This window comes from Nerophis ophidion, linkage group LG20 (genome assembly GCF_033978795.1).
Source record: "Nerophis ophidion isolate RoL-2023_Sa linkage group LG20, RoL_Noph_v1.0, whole genome shotgun sequence".
Classification (NCBI taxonomy): Eukaryota; Metazoa; Chordata; class Actinopteri; order Syngnathiformes; family Syngnathidae; genus Nerophis; species Nerophis ophidion.
In genome coordinates, this window is record NC_084630.1 from 8,830,875 (window position 1) to 8,850,874 (window position 20,000).

Genomic DNA, 20,000 nt, shown 5'->3' on the forward strand with positions numbered 1-20,000 from the left:
AATATGCTGCTGTCTTGTCTTTCAACTTTATTCCATGAGTATGTTGCCAATGTTTCATTATGTTAATGCGGTTTTCCCCCCTTTGGGACAAATATTGCTTTGAGCCAGGTTTTCAGTCTTTTCGCTAACAATTTTAAACAGTGCTCAATTAGAGGCAAGCAGGCGTCACGTCATCACCTGCTGTCGGCGGCGGTGTATTAAATATGATAGTTAGCCATATATAAAAAATACCCATAGCTGTATCTTTTTTCCAGAATCCTAACGGTCTTCCTGGACCAATCCAATTAGTAACAGATACCAAAAAATACCGTTTTTAAAAAAATTTTTATACTGTAAATCAGGGGTCTCAGACACGCGGCCCGCGAGACTTTATTTTGCAGCCCCCACCCAAATATTAAAGCTTAATGTTAGCGCGGCCCGTGAGTTTTATATGAATGCCGCTTGACAGCGTTGTGTGTGGAGTGGAAGGAATCTACAAATTACGGTGTGGTATATGGCTCCTGAGGGCCGAACATGGATGCGTGATGCAAGCAGAGAAACGTTTTGCCGCTTTTCCACTAGACCCGCACCTGCTTTTCCTCCCTCCCTCCCTCCCTCCCTCACTCGCTCGCTCGCTCTCTCCATCCCTCCCTCTCCTGGCGCCGCTGGAAACAGTCCGGGCCTGGGAGAGGAGCGGCCCGGTAGCTTCCAAAGCACTCCGCCGAAGGACCGAGCGACAATACAAAACTGTGGTGCACTGGACCCCAGCGTTGATACCCCGACAGAGTCGCTGGGCAAATCGGACGTGTAACACGTTAGTCGTAATGTTAGCCCGTTCGGGGCTAAGTGTGCTACCGTAACTGTAAACTCCAGGACGAGCAATCCCCCCCCGTCTCCGCTTGGGATGGTCTCCTGCTGGCCCCACTATGGAGTGGACTCTCACTGTTATGTTAGATCCACTATGGACTGGCCTCTCACTATTATGTTAGATCCACTATGGACTGGACTCTCACTATTATGTTAGATCCACTATGGACTGGACTCTCACTATTATGTTAGATCCGCTATGAACTGGACTCTCACTATTATGTTAGATCCACTATGGACTGGACTCTCACTATTAAGTTAGATCCACTATGGACTGGACTCTCACTGTTATGTTAGATCCACTATGGACTGGACTTTCACAATTTTATGTTAAACCCACTCGACGTGCATTGCATCCGGTCTCCCCTGGTGAGTTTTTCCTTGCTCTTATGTGGGCTCTGTACTGTGGATGTTGTTGTGGCTTGTGCAGCCCTTTGAGACACTTGTGATTTAGGGCTATATAAATAAACATTGATGGATTGATTGACAAACACTATGTTTGCCTTGAGGGTGCTTTGGAACAGGACATGTAACTATGTGGCTATTAATGTTTTGAAGTTAAGGTCATGCAAACCTCTCCTGGCGCCGCTGGAAACAGTCCGGGCCTGGGAGAGGAGCGGCCCGGTAGCTTCCAAAGCACTCCGCCGAAGGACCGAGCGACAATACAAAACTGTGGTGCACTGGACCCCAGCGTTGATACCCCGACAGAGTCGCTGGGCAAATCGGACGTGTAACACGTTAGTCGTAATGTTAGCCCGTTCGGGGCTAAGTGTGCTACCGTAACTGTAAACTCCAGGACGAGCAATCCCCCCCGTCTCCGCTTGGGATGGTCTCCTGCTGGCCCCACTATGGACTGGACTCTCACTGTTATGTTAGATACACTATGGACTGGACTCTCACTATTATGTTAGATCCACTATAGACTGGACTCTCACTATTATGTTAGATCCGCTATGAACTGGACGCTCACTATTATGTTAGATCCACTATGGACTGGACTCTCACTATTATGTTGGATCCACTATGGACTGGACTCTCACTATTATGTTAGATCCACTATGGACTGGACTCTCACTATTATTTTAGATCCACTATGGACTGGACTCTCACTATTATGTTGGATCCACTACAGACTGAACTCTCACTATTAAGTTAGATCCACTATGGACTGGACTCTCACTGTTATGTTAGATCCACTATGGACTGGACTTTTACAATTTTATGTTAAACCCACTCGACGTGCATTGCATCCGGTCTCCCCTGGTGAGTTTTTCCTTGCTCTTATGTGGGCTCTGTACCGTGGATGTTGTTGTGGCTTGTGCAGCCCTTTGAGACACTTGTGATTTAGGGCTATATAAATAAACATTGATTGATTGATTGACAAACAGTATGTTTGCCTTGAGGGTGCTTTGGAACAGGACATGTAACTATGTGGCTATTAATGTTTTGAAGTTAAGGTCATGCAAACCTCTCCTGGAGCCGCTGGAAACAGTCCGGGCCTGGGAGAGGAGCGGCCCGGTAGCTTCCAAAGCACTCCGCCGAAGGACCGAGCGACAATACAAAACTGTGGTGCACTGGACCCCAGCGTTGATACCCCGACAGAGTCGCTGGGCAAATCGGACGTGTAACACGTTAGTCATAATGTTAGCCTGTTCGGGGCTAATTGTGCTACCGTAACTGTAAACTCCAGGGCGAGCAATCCCCCTTCCCCGGTTGGCTCCAAACAGAGATCATTTTTGTTATTTGGGTCCAAAATGGCTCTTTCAACGTTCTGGGTTGCCTACCCGTGCATCAGTGGAAAAGCGGAAAATGAGTCAAAGCGACAGAAATGTTGCCATGGAGACAAGAGTTTTCCTACGTGCCCGGCTGCAGTCACACCGCGACACCTGTCCGTCAGTAATAACAGTCCCCGATAACCTGGACCAATTCAAACCGTTATTTTTTTTTTATTGTTTAATTTGCAATGCCTCACACGATGAACACTACATATATTTTTATTTAACGCCGGATAACACTCCGGGAGCCGTCACTTTTTTGCGCTCGATATTCCGGTACTATTATCCGCCGACCTCCGTGTTGCTGTAGGGAGGAAATGCAGAACGACACACATTGCGGTAATAACATTATTCTCCGTGCGTGGGCTAAATACAAATATATTCCACAACCCCAAACATGTCTTTTTCAAAGCCTGCATTGAAGAGAAAGGTTAGTGATGAGCCAAGACAATTCCAGGGAAAGTGGGAGATGCAGTATTTCTTTGTTGAGCACAGCGGCACCCCGACGTGTTTTATTTACACACAGAAAGTTGCGGTGCAGAATTCTCATTTTGTTCATTTATATTTTGATTTTAATTTGTGTAGTAAAAATAAAACATTTAGAAATATATTTTTAAAGAAATCTTTTCTTGCGGCCCAGCCTCACCCAGACTATGCATCCAGTGGCCCCCAGGTAAACTATGTTTGAGACCCCTGCAGTAGATCCTAACTCCCCATAGAAAATTAAGTCAAACACAATAGTCAGAAACCGGGGTCAATCATATTTAGTTCTATAAAAGTGGTTACATGACCATACTGTTCTAAGACATGCTTTCAGGTAAAATATGGATTATCTGCAAGGCGAGTAATTCTTTGCAATGTTTTGTATTGTAGATGAACACAGACCAAACCATTCTTTCATTGCAGTAATATTGTGGTAGAAAGTTTCATAAAATTGTAAAAAAATATGCAACACATACTGCTAATACTGTTTTAAATGACTTATTGATACAAATCGTTTCATAGGGAGGTCAAATGAAAAGGTGATGAGTAGTGTTTACCAGGGATATCGCTTTCCAAACTGCAACTGGAGAGCGTGGTAGATCTTATTATGAGAGTCGGCATCTCTCACATGGAGAACGTTTTCACCTTACAGAAAAGAGATAAGGACATGAAAAAACGGTCACAAGCTAATAAATACAACGGTCATTCTGTAGTGGAATTAGTAAGATTATTAGTATTCATTCACATTGATATTTCACACTACGCCAGGGGTGTCAAACTCATTTTAGATCGGGGGCTGCATGGAGAAAAATCTACTCCCAAAGGGGCCGGACTGGTAAAATCACGGCACGATAACTTAAAAATAAAGACAACTTCAGATTGTTTTCTTTGTTTGAAGATACAACAAGCACATTCGGAAAATGAACAAATCATCAAGATGATGTGGTTTTTTTACATTTACATGTTGCGGTTAATAGTATTCTATCTTTACTTGTCGGTTGGTAGAGTGGCCGTGCCAGCAACTTGAGGGTTGCAGATTCCCGCTTCCGCCATCCTAGTTACTGCCGTTGTGTCCTTGGGCAAGACACTTTACCCACCAGCTCCCAGTGCCACCCACACTGGTTTAAATGTAACTTAGATATTGGGTTTCACTATGTAAAGCGCTTTGAGTCACTAGAGAAAAGCGCTATATAAATATAATTCACTTCACACTTCACTTTAATTAAACTTTCTGAATAAATGATGTGATAATGTTCATCAGTCAACTCATTGGTGTTGATTTTCAATCGATTAAGATAAAAAAATTATATCAAAATGAAATTACAGGATGTTATTTATGTAGTTTGCTCATTTTTCTCAACTGGTGCACTAAGACAGTGGTCCCCAACCAACGGGCTTGATTGGTACCGGCCGCAGAATAATTTTTTAATATATACATATATATATATATTTTTTTTAAATTATCCATCCATCCATCATCCATCACCTTCCGCTTATCCGAGGTCGGGTCACGGGGGCAACAGCCTAAGCAGGGAAACCCAGACTTCCCTCTCCCCAGCCACTTCGTCTAGCTCTTCCCGGGGGATCCCGAGGCGTTCCCAGGCCAGCCGGGAGACATAGTCTTCCCAACGTGTCCTGGGTCTTCCCCATGGCCTCCTACCGGTTGGACGTGCCCTAAACACCTCCCTAGGGAGGCGTTCGGGTGGCATCCTGACCAGATGCCCAAACCACCTCATCTGGCTCCTCTCGATGTGAAGGAGCAGCGGCTTTACTTTGAGTTCCTCCCGGATGGCAGAGCTTCTCACCCTATCTCTAAGGGAGAGCCCCACCACACGGCGGAGGAAACTCATTTCGGCCGCTTGTACCCGTGATCTTATCCTTTCGGTCATGACCCAAAGCTCATGACCATAGTTGAGGATGGGAACGTAGATCGACCGGTAAATTGAGAGTTTTGCCTTCCGGCTCAGCTCCTTCTTCACCACAACGGATCGGTACAACGTCCGCATTACTGAAGACGCCGCACCGATCCGCCTGTCGATCTCACGATCCACTCTTCCCCCACTCGTGAACAAGACTCCTAGGTACTTGAACTCCTCCACTTGGGGCAGGGTCTCCTCCCCAACCCGGAGATGGCACTCCACCCTTTTCCTTTCGTTCTTGATTAATGAAAACATTCTTGGCAAATGCTTTCGCTCTCGTCCGTCTTGCGCCGGTCCAAGAATTTCACCTCTAGCGGCACAATAAGTCAACTCATTGGTGTTAATTTTCAATCGGCTAAGATAAAAAAATTACATCAAAATGAAATTACAGGATGTTATTTATGTAGTTTGCTCATTTTCCTCAACTGGTGCACTAAGACAGTGGTCCCCAACCACCGGGCTCGATTGGTACCGGGCCGCAGAAGAAGTTTTTATATCTCCAAGGTTTCTCATAGTCATCATCGTCACCGACGTCCCACTGGGTGTGAGTTTTCCTTGCCCTTATGTGGGCTCTACAGAGGATGTTGTTGTGGTTTGTGCAGCCCTTTGAGACACTAGTGATTTAGGGCTATATAAATAATCATTGATTGATTGATTGATATAAATATATATATATATATCCATCCATTTCTACCGCTTATTCCCTTTTAGGGCCCGCGGGGGGGGCTGGCGCCTATCTCACCTACAATCGGGCGGAAGGCAGGGTACACCCTGGACAAGTCGCCACCTCATCGCAGGGCCAACACAGATAGACAGACAACACTCACATTCACACACTAGGGCCAATTTAGTGTTGCCAATCAACCTATCCCCGGTGCATGTTTTTGGAGGTGGGAGGAAGCTGGAGTACCTGGAAGGAACCCACGCATTCACGGGGAGAACATGCAAACTCTACACAGAAAGATCCCGAGCCTGGATTTGAACCCAGGACTGCAGGAACTTCGGATTGTGAGGCAGACGCACTAACCCCTCTGCCACCGTGAAGCCCATATATATATATATATTTTTTAATTTATTAAATCAACATAAAAAACACAAGATAAGCTTACAATTAGTGCACCAACTCAAAAAACCTCCCTTTTTCATGACAAAAAAAAAAGGTTGGGGACGACTGCACTAAGATCATGCGTTTTTTAAATGTTTTTAACATATGCAGCATCATCTACAACGATACAAATAACTGCTATTGCGATATCTAGTGGACACATTTAGAACAACTCTTTAATTCATTCCAAAATTTCGCAAACTCATCCCGCGGGCCGGATAAAACCTGTTGGTGGGCCTGATCCGTCCCGCGGGCCGTACGTTCGACACCCCGGCACTACGCCATTCTCACCTGTTTCTCTGCCTGTTTGCCTCGTTCCCAGGTTGATGACTGGCGTGCCAAAAGCCCCGGCCTCTCGTACTCCACAGCTACTGTTTCCAATCATGCAGCCGGCGTGGCACACCATCTGAATGAACTGCTCAAAGGGAATGTGCTTCACTGCCCGGAAGTTGGGATGCTGCTCGATGCCCTTTTTTCTCATTACCCGCACCATCTCCTTACTTCCTGTGTACATGGGATGTATTGTGTCAAAGCTCACATATACAACATTAGAGCCCTGTACTCATGTGGTTAAGGCTGGATGGAAGAGTAATGGTAAGAGAAACCTGCATAACTTTAGAGGTCTACTGAAAGCCACTACTACCGACCACGCAGTCTGATAGTTTTTATATCAATGATGAAATATTAACATTCCAACACATGCCAATACGGCCTTTTTAGTTAACTAAATTACAATTTTACATTTCCCGCGGAGTTTCTTGTTGAAAACGTCGCGGAATGATGACGCGTGTTTGTGACGTCTCGGGTTGTAGCGGACATATTAGCCCAGCACCACACACGGCTAAAAGTAGTCTCTTTTCATCGCATAATTACACAGTAATTTAGACATCTGTGGTGCTGAATCTTTTGCAATTTGTTCAATTATTAATGGGAGACTATAAAGAATAATGCTGTTGGTGGATAGCGGTGGATTGCAGCTGCCTTTAGCAACCGAAACACAGCCTGTGTTTCTTTGTTTGTTGTGAAGCTTTAACACAGAGCGGTCAAGCGAACATGCTTCTCTACGTCAACCCGCAAGTTTTTGGATGGGAAAATTGTGATATTAATTCGGCTCTTACCGGAGACTTCAGTGGATTATGGGACTTCCTCCTGCAGCTCATAAAGGCAGCTGTGATCTTAGCTCCTCGGCTTCTCTGAGAGACACTGGCGTTCACCGCAGCCCTCCGACTTTCAGGTATGACTTACTATGTCACTAAAACACTATTAAAACAATAAGCAGATAAGGGATCTTCAAGAATTTCCCTAGTAAATGTGTCTGATTACATCTGAAACGGTCCCACTGCCGCCGCCTGGAGCCGTCGCTTTTTCTTTTTTGGGCTTCACTCTAACTTTCCTCATCCACAAATCTTTCATCCTCGCTCAAATTAATGGGGAAATTGTCGCTTTCTCGGTCCGAATAGCTCTGGCTGCTGGTGGCTATGATTGTAAACAATGTGAGGCTGTGAGGAGCTCCACAACCCGTGACGTCACGCGCACATCGTCTGCTAGTTTCGGTAAAGGCAAGTCTTCTGTATTAGCAACCAAAAGTTGCGAACTTTATCGTCGATGTTCTCTACTGAATCCTTTTAGCAAAAATATGGCAATATCGCGAATTGATCAAGTATGACACATAGAATGGACCTGCTATCCACCTTTGAATAAGAAAATCTCATTTCAGTAGGCCTTTAACGGCGTAAAAAACACTTTAAGCACAATTGGGAGAATAAAGCCCTTAGAGCATAAATAATCATTAAATTAGTCAAACAAATTAGTCAAACAAAGCAAAACTAAGTAGCTTTGCATTCAAAGTCAAAGGTTATAGAAACCACTCAAGAAAATATAATGCGAAATATTCCATGAAACTAAACTAACCAGCATCAATGTTGGGGAAAAGGATGAGGGTCTTTTTGTTGAAGGAGACAAGCGCATCCAACATGAGTCCATAAATCTTAATGGAGTGCTGGATATCAGTGGTGACTGGGTGCTGCAAAGCCACAACGTAGTCATGATCCTGCACATTGTCGCCTGTAGTCAACAAAAATCACAGGAAATAATCTTATCTGCTTTTGTGCATGACTTTCTGCTGCTGTCCAACTGACATGTGTTACATACCCAGCCAGCTCTTAATGATATCCATATAGTCTTCCTGGTAATGAGGAGAAAGCAGCTTATCGTAGGAAGGGCAGCCGGCCAGCAATATCCGAGAGTGGTCTTCACACATTGAGATGAGGTGCTGCTCTGCTCGTCGTGTGCAGCAGGCATGAAAGTGGGCCAGTTTACTGATGGCGTGGCGGATTGAGTCATCAATTGTGCCGCTTACCTGGAAAATTGGCGAAGAGGGGATTTGCTCTCATGGGCATTGTACACCACAAAAAATATATCTTAAAAACTATCCATTCACTTATTAAAGTAAACCCCTGCCAATGTCAAAATCTTTCAAACTGTTTTTTTTTTCTTTGCAGACATTGAGTCTCTCTTTATTGCCTTCAAGCAGCCGGACTTCTATGAGAGGAATTGCACTTTTTTATCTCGAATTTTGCCTATCAAACACAATCTTTATGTGACACAAGAATTCTAAATGCATTGTGCATTCTAAATCGAAAAAAAAAAAAAAAAAAACTAAAAAACTCCAGTACAAGAACGCTAAGAATGTAGATAATGGGATTCAACTATTCTGCCTATAATGCCCTCTAAAAAAAAAAAAACTGCCAACAATACTCCATTTACATGCTGAGACCTGCATATTAACCAAGTATTAGCAACACTGTTTTTATAAGACATAACAATAACATTATCCCAAAAAAAAATGTATAAACATACACACACACACACACACCACACACACACACGCATACAGATGCGCACACATCATATATATATATATATATATACATAAACACATATACATATATTAATATATTTAGGCGTATACAAACATATACACTCACATGTATGTATGTATAAATACATACATATATACAAATATATATAAATATATACACATGTATGTATATATATATATGTGTGTATATATACGTACACACATATATACAATTACAAATACACACACATATAGATTTAAAAAAATATATACACACAACCATACATACAAACCCCGTTTCCATATGAGTTGGGAAATTGTGTTAGAAGTAAATATAAACGAAATAAAATGATTTGCAAATCATTTTCAACCCATTTTCAAACTGATAAACACTTTTTTTTTTCAAATAATCATTAACTTTAGAATTTGATGCCAGCAACACGTGACAAAGAAGTTGGGAAAGGTGGCAATAAATACTGATAAAGTTGAGGAATGCTCATCAAACACTTATTTGGAACATCCCACAGGTGTGCAGGCTAATTGGGAACAGGTGGGTGCCATGATTGGGTATAAAAACAGCTTCCCAAAAAAATGCTCAGTCTTTCACAAGAAAGGATGGGGCGACGTACACCCCTTTGTCCACAACTGCGTGAGCAAATAGTCAAACAGTTTAAAAACAACGTTTCTCAAAGTGCAATTGCAAGAAATGTAGGGATTTCAACATCTACGGTCCATAATATCATCAAAAGGTTCAGAGAATCTGGAGAAATTACTCCACGTAAGCGGCATGGCCGGAAACCAACATTGAATGACCGTGACCTTCGATCCCTCAGACGGCACTGTATCAAAAACCGACATCAATCTCTAAAGGATATCACCACATGGGCTCAGGAACACATCAGAAAACCACTGTCACTAAGTACAGTTCGTTGCTAAATCTGTAAGTGCAAGTTAAAGCTCTACTATGCAAAGCGAAAGCCATTTATCGACAACATCCAGAAACGCTGCCGGCTTCTCTGGGCCGGATTTCATCTAAGATGGACTGATGCAAAGTAGAAAAGTGTTCTGTGGTCTGACGAGTCCACATTTCAAATTATATGTGGAAACTGTGGATGTGGTGTCCTCCGGAATACAGAGGAAAATAACCGTCCGGATTGTTATCGGAGCAAAGTTGAAAAGCCAGCATCTGTGATGGTATGGGGTTGTATCAGTGCCCAAGGCATGGGTAACTTACACATCTGTGAAGGCACCCTTAATGTTGAAAGGTCCATACAGGTTTTGGAACAACATATGTTGTCATCCAAGCAACGTTATCATGGACGCCCCTGCTTATTTCAGCAAAACAATGCCAAGCCACGTGTTACGACAGCGTGGCTTCGTGGTATAAGAGTGCGGGTACTCTCCTGGCCTGCCTGCAGTCCAGACCTGTCTCCCATCGAAAAAGTGTGGTGCATTGTGAAGCGTAAAATACGGACTGTTGAACAACTTAAAGGCCTACTGAAAGCCACTACTACCGACCACGCAGTTTGATAGTTTATACATCAATGATGAAATATTAACATTGCAACACATGCCAATACGGCCTTTTTAGTTTACTGAATTACAATTTTAAATTTCCCGCGGAGTTTCTTGTTGAAAACGTCGCGGAATGATGACGAGTATGATGACGCGTGTTTGTGACGTCTCGGGTTGGAGCGGACATGTCAGCCCAGCACCACTTATGGCTAAAGTCTTCTCTTTTCATCGCACAATTACACAGTATTTTGTACATCTGTGTTGCTGAATCTTTTGCAATTTGTTCAATTAATAATGGAGACGTCAAATAAGAATGTTGTTGGTGGAAAGCGGTGGATTGCAGCTGCCTTTAGCAACCGAGACGCAGCCGGTGTTTCTTTGTTTGTTGTGAAGCTTTAACACAGAGCGGTCAAGCGACCATTTTTCTCTACGTCAACCAGCAAGTTTTTGGATGGGAAAATTGTGATATTAAGTCAGCTCTTACCGGAGACATCAGTGGATTATGCGTCCTCCTGCAGCAGCTCTCCAAAAGGCAGCTGTGATCTTGGCTCCTCCATTGGCTTCTCTCAGAGACACTGGCGTTCACCGCAGCCATCCGACTTTCAGGTATGACTTTAGAATCTCACTAAAATACTATTAATACAATAAGCAGATAAGGGATTTTCCAGAATTATCCCAGTAAAAGTGTCTAACTACATCTGAAACGCTCACACTGCCGCCGCCCAGGGCCGTGGATTTTTTTTTTTGTGCTTCACTCTAACTTTCCTCATCCACAAATATTTCATCCTCGCTCAAATTAATGGGGAAATCGTCGCTTTCTCGATCCGAATAGCTCTTGCTGCTTGAGGCTATGATTATAAACAATGTGAGGATGTAAGGAGCCCCACAACCCGTGACGTCACGCGCACATCGTCTGCTACTTCCGGTAAAGGCAAGGCTTTTTTATTGGCGACCAAAAGTTGCGAACTTTATCGTAGATATTCTCTACTAAATCCTTTCAGCAAAAATATGGCAATATCGCGAAATGATCAAGTATGAGAAATAGAATGGACCTGCTATCCCCGTTTGAATAAGAAAATCTAATTTCAGTAGGCCTTTAAGCTGTACATCAAGCAAGAATGGTAAATAATTCCACTTTCAAACCTTCAACATTTAGTTTCCTCAGTTCCCAAAGGTTTATTGAGTGTTGTTAAAAGAAAAGGTGATATAACACAGTGATGAACATGCCCTTTCCCAAGTACTTTGGCACGTGTTGCAGCCATGAAATTCTAAGTTGATTTTATTTGCAAAAAAAAAAAAAGTTTATGAGTTTGAACATGAAATATCATGTCTTTGTAGTGCATTCAATTGAATATGGGTTGAAAAGGATTTGCAAATCATTGTATTCCGTTTATATTTACATCTAACACAATTTCCAAACTCATATGGAAACGGGGTTTGTACATACATACATACATACATACATTTATACATACATATACTAAAACAAGATCAACAAGCGGATCGGTGCGGCGTTTTCAGTAATGCGGACGCTGTATCGATCCATTGTGATGAAGAAGGAGCTGAGCCGGAAGGCAAAGCTCTCAATTAACCGGTCAATCTACGTTCCCATCCTCACCTATGGTCATGAGCTTTGAGTCATGACCGAAAGGATAAGATCACGGGTACAAGTGGCCGAAATGAGTTTCCTCCGCCGGGTGGCAGTGCTCTCCCTAAGAGATAGGATGATAAGCTCTGCCATCCGGGAGAAGCTCAAAGTAAAGCCGCTGCTCCTCCACATCGAGAGGAGCCAGATTAGGTGGTTCGGACATCTGGTCAGGATGCCACTCGAACGTCTCCCTAGGGAGGTGTTTAGGGCACGTCCAACCGGTAGGAGGCCACGGGGAAGACCCAGGACACGGGAAGACTATGTCTCCCGTGTCCTGGTGGACGAAAAGGTGGGGAGAGGAAAGTCTGGGCTTCTCTGCTTAGGCTGCTTCCCCCGCAACCCGACCTCAGATATGGATGAATGGATGGATACTAAAACAAATCAATAATATAATTTGCAGTAGTCACTTACAGTTTAATTTTTAGATCAAGTAGAGTGAAATAATGATGGAATCACTGAATTCTGACCAACATTTTTTGGAATCGTCCTGTAATTTCCAGCGCTAACACTTACATCAGAGTAAATCATCACGCAATGTTGCAAAATATGTTAATTATTTACAGTCAGTCTAGTCTAAAATCTGGACCAAGTACAAACAACACGGGACGGTTGGAAAAAGCAAGCATTAAGCTCTCATGAGGTCTGTCATGATTAGTAGTAGTAGTAGTAGTAATGTCTGACTCTCCTTTGAGGCACACATTAAAAGCGTTACTAAAACGGCCTTCTTTCATCTCCGTAATATCGCTAAAATTCGCTCCATTTTGTCCACTAAAGACGCCGAGATCATTATCCATGCGTTTGTTACGTCTCGCCTCGATTACTGTAACGTATTATTTTCGGGTCTCCCCATGTCTAGCATTAATAGATTACAGTTGGTACAAAATGCGGCTGCTAGACTTTTGACAAGAACAAGAAAGTTTGATCACATTACGCCTGTACTGGCTCACCTGCACTGGCTTCCTGTGCACTTAAGATGTGACTTTAAGGTTTTACTAATTACGTATAAAATACTACACGGTCTAGCTCCAGCCTATCTTGCCGATTGTATTGTACTATATGTCCCGGCAAGAAATCTGCGTTCAAAAGACTCCGGCTTATTAGTGATTCCTAGAGCCCAAAAAAAGTCTGCGGGCTATAGAGCGTTTTCCGTTCGGGCTCCAGTACTCTGGAATGCCCTCCCGGTAACAGTTCGAGATGCTACCTCAGTAGAAGCATTTAAGTCTCACCTTAAAACTCATCTGTATACTCTAGCCTTTAAATAGACCTCCTTTTTAGACCAGTTGATCTGCCGCTTCTTTTCTTTCTCCTATGTCCCCCCCTCCCTTGTGGAGGGGGTCCGGTCCGATGACCATGGATGATGTACTGGCTGTCCAGAGTCGAGACCCAGGATGGACCGCTCGTCGGGACCCAGGATGGACCGCTCGCCTGTGTATCGGTTGGGGACATCTCTACGCTGCTGATCCGCCTCCGCTTGAGATGATCTCCTGTGGACGGGACTCTCGCTGCTGTCTTGGATCCGCTTTGAACTGAACTCTCGCGGCTGTGTTGGAGCCACTATGGATTGAACTTTCACAGTATCATGTTAGACCCGCTCGACATCCATTGCTTTCGGTCCCCTAGAGGGGGGGGGGGGGGGGGGGGGGGGGGGGCTTGCCCACATCTGAGGTCCTCTCCAAGGTTTCTCATAGTCAGCATTGTCACTGGCGTCCCACTGGATGTGAATTCTCCCTGCCCACTGGGTGTGAGTTTTCCTTGCCCTTTTGTGGGTTCTTCCGAGGATGTTGTAGTCGTAATGATTTGTGCAGTCCTTTGAGACATTTGTGATTTGGGGCTATATAAATAAACATTGATTGATTGATTGATAGTAGTTGTTGATAAAGGAAATAGCGACAGTTGTGATGCGCTCTGTGAAATCAATGTGCCCCCCCCCCAAAAAAAGTTCTGGCAAGGCTTAAAATAACAAAAATATGGTAAATATTACATGGTATCATGAATGTGCCTGTTACCTCATTACACACATACAGCAAATAAAACATTGTTGGAGGTTTTTGTATGGATTTTTAGAGGGATTAATTGGCAGAACAGATCGAATCCCCATTACCTGCATTGTTAGTTACCTGTTAGCGGTTTTTCACTCTCAGCATGCACAAGAAACAAAAAGACCACAGAAGTGCAGTTCCCCTTTAAATAAAAATGATTAATTTCAAGCGGTCATTCAAAAAAAGGATCCTCACCTCTCCTCCCTCCAGATGAAGTATTCGAATGTTCATCAGCGCTGCAGAAGTTGCAAGAGCCAGTGCATCAAAACGATCTCCGTGGACAATGAGGATATCTGGCCGCAGTCTCTGTAGGACATCCGGAAGTTTGACCAGCGCCAACCCGACACTCTCTACCATGGCTGCCTCATCCTCTCCTCTCACGATTGTGTGCAGTTTGGAGCTGATGTCAAAGTCATCCTGCTCAATCATACGAAAAGTGTTCCTACGACACAAGGAGAAGAAAAACAACCGACAAAGTTGATGTCATGAGCTTGATAGTTTGCAGAGTATTGAACTCATATACAGACCGTTAGTAGAAGGTTGTCGGTGGAGCTTACCCGTAGTCATCAATGAGATGTGACCCAAGCACAACGACATCCAGGTCAAAGTCATCAGGGTGGGATTTCATCCCAAACATGATGGGAGCCAGCTTTGAGTAGTCTGCTCTGTTGCAGGTTGCCACACACACCCTCAGCCTTTTCTTACTCTACACACATGGAACAACCATACATACAGTCCATGATATTACTTCCTTTTATATCACTGTAGACAATTTTGTATATAATTAATAAAATCAATTTACACTGATGTAACTAATGCAAATAATTTAACCCTGAGTGCTAGGAAAAGTAAAAGTGAGACTTTGTCAGGCTTGCCCCTGACAGTTTGTCTGTTTTAGTTTTTCCCTCTGCATTTGTCTTTGTTTCCTCTGTGTGTATGTGTAGTGCTTCCTGTCAGCGCTCTTATTTTGTCTGTTTCCTGTGTTTCTCCCTGGGCGCTGTTTTTTTTCCTTAGCTGCGGCTGATTGGCACCTGGCTACACCTGGTGTCAATCAGCCCACTCCTATTTATACCTGCTTTGTTCCTCCAGGCAGTGCTGGATTATTGTCACGTATTACATGTTGCTTCTGTATTGTCTTGTCGATGTCGCTCTGTCGTGTCGGGTCTTGTATTTGCAGCGTAGCGGTAAGCTTTATCCCTTAGATGTTTGTAGCTTACTGTTCTTTGTTCCCTGCTTACAGTTTGTTTTGTACTACACGTTAAGACTTCTGTTTTTTGGTTGTACCCCTTTGGTTTGTTCTTGTTCTATTTCCATCCATCCATCCATCCATTTCTACCGCTTATTCCCTTTTGGGGTCGCGGGGGGCGCTGGCGCCTATCTCAGCTACAATCGGGCGGAAGGCGGCGTACACCCTGGACAAGTCGCCACCTCATCGCAAGGCCAACACAGATAGACAGACAACATTCACACTCACATTCACACACTAGGGCCAATTTAGTGTTGCCAATCAACCTATCCCCAGGTGCATGTCTTTGGAAGTGGGAGGAAGCCGGAGTACCCGGAGGGAACCCACGCATTCACGGGGAGAACATGCAAACTCCACACAGGAAGATCCCGAGCCTGGATTTGAACCCAGGACTGCAGGAACTTTGTATTGTGAGGCAGACGCACTAACCCCTCTGCTACCGTGAAGCCTCTTGTTCTATTATTTTAATTAAATCATGTTGTCCTATTCAATGCCTGCCTCCTTCTGTTCATCTTCGGGTTTGTAACCAACTAACTCTGACAGACTTTTTGGACACTTCCCGATTTGATTACGATTTAGAGGCTACGATTCCATTATAATTTTGTGTATATGCACTACGGCTGTCAAAAATAACATGTTAACCCATGTGATTAATCACAAAAAAGTATTGCATTAATCATGCATGTACACAGATTAATCACACAATTTATTTTTACACTAACTGCAGATGGTTACCTGAAAGGCGGTATGAGCACCTATAAAGACATTGATCAGGTCAATGTATACGTCCATAAAAAGACGGATGAGGAGACTCTGACTGGTGTGGTCCCTGGTAAATTTCACTCCAAAATAAGACACCCCAGAGAGAGATAGAAACGTTACCAAATTTTTCGGCAAATAAATGACGTTCATTCAAGTATCACACTTAAAATGTTTTCCTGTATGACATTTTGAGAATAAAATTGCATTTGTTTTCAAATATGGGAGTCTTTTTTGAGTTAATTAAAACTATGCAAGCGAGTAACCACCTGTGTTTTTCAAAAGTGTGATTAATCTGATTTTGACAGCACCTTTATGTACATATTGTGTCATTTTTGGTTTTTGGATGTGATTGGGCACAGCATATACAGTATTTCGTAGGGCTGCGAATCTTTGGGTGTCCCATGATTTGATTCAAAATCGATTTTTTTTTTCAATTCAAAACGATTCTCGATTCAAAAACAATTTTTTTCCCGATTTAAAAGGATTCTCCATTCATTTAATACGTAGGATTTCAGCAGGATCTACCCCAGTCTGCTGACATGCAGGCAGAGTAGTAGATTTCTGTAAAAAGCTTTTATAATTGTGAAGGACAATGTTTTATCAACTGATTGCAATAACGTAAATTAGTTTTAACTACTAAACGAACCAAAAATATGACTTATTTTATCTTTGTGAAAATATTGGACAGTGAGATGCGATGCAAGTGGAAGCCACTGTGACACTATTGTTCTTTTTTTTTTATTTTTATAAATGTCTAATGATAATGTCAATGAGGGACTTTTAATCACTGCTATGCTGAAATTATAACTAATATTGATACTGTTGTTGATAATATTCATTTTTGTTTCACTACTTTTGGTTTGTTCTGTGTCGTGTTTGTGTCTTCTCTCAATTGCTCTGTTTATTGCAGTTCTGAGTGTTGCTGGGTCAGGTTTGGTTTTGGAATTGGATTGCATTGTTATGGTATTGCTGTGTATTGTTTTGTTGGATTGGTACAAATAAAAAAAAAAAAATAAAAAAATTATCGATTTAAAAAAAATGAGAATCGATCTTGAATCGCGATTCAAATTCGAATTGATGTTTTCCCGCACCCCTAGTATTTTGTATATTTGTATATTGTTTGTTTTAGTTTTCGTGCCTGCAAAAACCACGGAATCCTAAAACACTTTGCCCCTGATCTTGTGGCATTCCCTCTTTTTCAGGACGAAAGACTTATTGTTTTGAAATGGAATGCAACAGCAACTCCCAACTGCCACACCCGCTTGGTTGGAAACACTCTTATTTAGTTTAATCGGAGATTAGGCCTCTAATAATTTCAAAAGGGGGCTCTCTACCTAAATATGTAAAAGAGACGGAGCTCTAACTCAACCAGTATTTAATAGCCATACAGAAAACAAAATGCATTTTTGAAAAATCCTATTTATTACTATACCGCTTTTGGGAGGCATCAAGAATATGGTTGTGTGTTGCTATATGTTAATAGATTTACTTGTGTGTTGTGTTTTTGCAGGTTTTTTTCTGTGTCTTGTTTGGCAAAAAAGGGAACATCTGATATGGGATTATACTAATAATATGGTATACTGTATACCTTAAACCTCAATAAACAAATGTTCAAAAAAAACAATAATTGATCATTTACTCCTCGCCTCGTGAAAAGCATTCTGCTTTGTACAGTACAATGCAGCAGTGAGGAATAACTGTTTAATAAATGTGCATGCATCAATTAACATGTGTTATAACATCTTGATATATAAATTGTGGTGTGCTTATTTTAATATGTGATACAGTTATAAAGTAGTATACTGATATTGCAGTTTATGATAAATCATGAAACAATACTGAAATAAAAGACACAGAGGGCAAATTACCTTTGTCTGAGATGCTATACTCTTGTTATTACAAGCCTTTAAACATGAAGATTATTATTTAAGGGAAAGCAAATTCAATGCTTTAAACTCTTTTTGTGTGGCATGCAGTATGGCTCTTTTTCTATTAGATTATTCCCAACATAGAAAAGAGTCGTACCTGATTTTGTTCGTCCATCTTCTCCTTCTTCAGCTTTTGTCTGCTTTGCATTTTTGTGTAGTAAAGCTCCTAGAAAAAAACACACATAGACGTCGCTAAGTCCAAATGACAATACAAGATACGATTTTGTATTGTTGTTTGATATTATTGCATGAAAAGCCTCGCATAAATATCTTTGCCAACATGTAAAAAAAACAAAAACTCTTTAGTTGTACTGTGCAGGTTTGAAATAAATATTTCAATTCAATTCAAAAGAAAGCTTAAGTCCACAAGAATGCAATCCATTGTATGTTACAGAAGCAACACCTAAAAGTTGAAATGTGGATTATTCTTTGACCTGCTCCCACGCTGCTGTGCAGGTTTCATATTGGGAGGAGCCATTTCAAACATTTAAAAACGACTCCTCATCCACCTCACAAAAAATATTGATGTAGACCATTGTATTGTTTGGCATTAAAATGTGTACTCCTAAATAATCGGAAACTGTTTGTGTGTTGATACGCCTTGTTTATTAATCCGCCAATGAATCATTGACCACTCACACAGTGACGGTGGCGAGTGATGATATATTCTTTCCGATCCGATACGGAGTAAAAATTCAGGTTGGTATCGGCGACACCGATCCGATACTTTGCGCAAATACACCTAATGTGTCTGGTAAACTTTTTAAAGTTAGTGTATTTCAGTTTTAATACACTTTTCCACCACTTTTGGCAGGAATAACAATATCAAAATAACAGAAAAAGTCTCTAGCTAAAGTCATGCAGAAGTTTCTTAAGCACAAAAAGTATGACTAAATTTGTTGACAGTTTTTTAAACAAAAATGCATACATTATCATTTACTATCTATTTAGTTGGAAGTTATTTTAGCACTGTGTAATTTTATGTATACATATTTTGTATTTGTTTTTGAGTCCCTTTTTGCAGTACTTTTAATATTTATTTTTGTAATCAGCCTCATAGTACTCTTTGTAATCAACACATATTCATTATCTCAAATAACTGAAATATCAAAAGTATCTATATTTTGATTTGAGAATCGATATTAAAGCATAAATAGTATCAGTGGTATCAATATTTCAGTATTAATCCACACATCACTAATGGTGGCATATATGCAGTCATGGAAATAAAGTTCTCATATTCTGAAAATTACAGAGGGTTCAAGTCTTGTTCAAGGGCACTGAGGTGGAACTGGGAACAATTCCAACATATCCGTCCAGACAAACTCTCCAATAATAACACCTGTCCACTACTATACAACAGAACAGGTTGTGCAGGATCCACAACACCCATTAAGACTGGCAGTAACAAAACAGTATCACCTTGAGTTTACTTTTCATCGCTTAGCTGTCAGTGTTTGAATAATACCTGGAACAAAGAAGCCGGTAGGTGTGCAATTAGTCACAGGATAAATCTCATTGTGAGGTTTTCCGATCCTCTTACCATTAGCAAAAGCCATAGTCACTCACATGAGGCCGTGATTTTTTTTTTTTTTTTTTTTTTTACAAATGCTAAACTCTGGTGATATGCTGTGCATGTAAAGTATTTGTCAACTGTTAATCTGAGGTTGAATATGCTTGTTATGAACTATTCACATGACACTGCTAGCTTTGCCCACGGGCTATACATAGTTCCTTAGTCAGATATTTCAATACATCAGTTTTTATTTTAGAGACTGAATAGACATAAAGACTATTAAAATATTTGTTTCATGTTATTGTGTAGGAGGCCTCTGATACGCTGGTAAAGGGCATTTTGTAGATATCCCTTTAAA

General features: G+C 41.8%; 1 protein-coding gene across 1 annotated transcript; it reads right to left on the reverse strand.

Annotated features, from left to right (window-relative positions):
* Positions 1-3,594: 3,594 nt before the first annotated feature.
* On the reverse strand, positions 3,595-18,545 carry LOC133538700 (bifunctional UDP-N-acetylglucosamine 2-epimerase/N-acetylmannosamine kinase-like). The gene is made up of 7 exons (XM_061880415.1): positions 18,224-18,545; positions 14,748-14,896; positions 14,386-14,632; positions 8,280-8,487; positions 8,040-8,192; positions 6,420-6,632; positions 3,595-3,749 (listed from the first exon to the last, which is right to left on the reverse strand). Exons 1-7 carry the CDS (start codon positions 18,272-18,274, stop codon positions 3,658-3,660), a joined length of 1,113 nt encoding a protein of 370 aa, XP_061736399.1. The 5' UTR covers positions 18,275-18,545; the 3' UTR covers positions 3,595-3,657.
* Between the last annotated feature and the right edge of the window lie 1,455 nt (positions 18,546-20,000).

Bases quoted from the DNA above. Each gene is read 5' to 3' on its own strand.
- LOC133538700 (XM_061880415.1), bottom strand. From the start codon at position 18,274: ATGCAAAGCAGACAAAAGCTGAAGAAGGAGAAGATGGACGAACAAAAT. The intron at 14,897-18,223 runs GTACGACTCTTT...CCATGTGTGTAG, and splicing joins AGATGGACGAACAAAATCAG to AGTAAGAAAAGGCTGAGGGT. The intron at 8,488-14,385 runs GTGAGGATCCTT...CCAATTTTCCAG, and splicing joins TTCATCTGGAGGGAGGAGAG to GTAAGCGGCACAATTGATGA.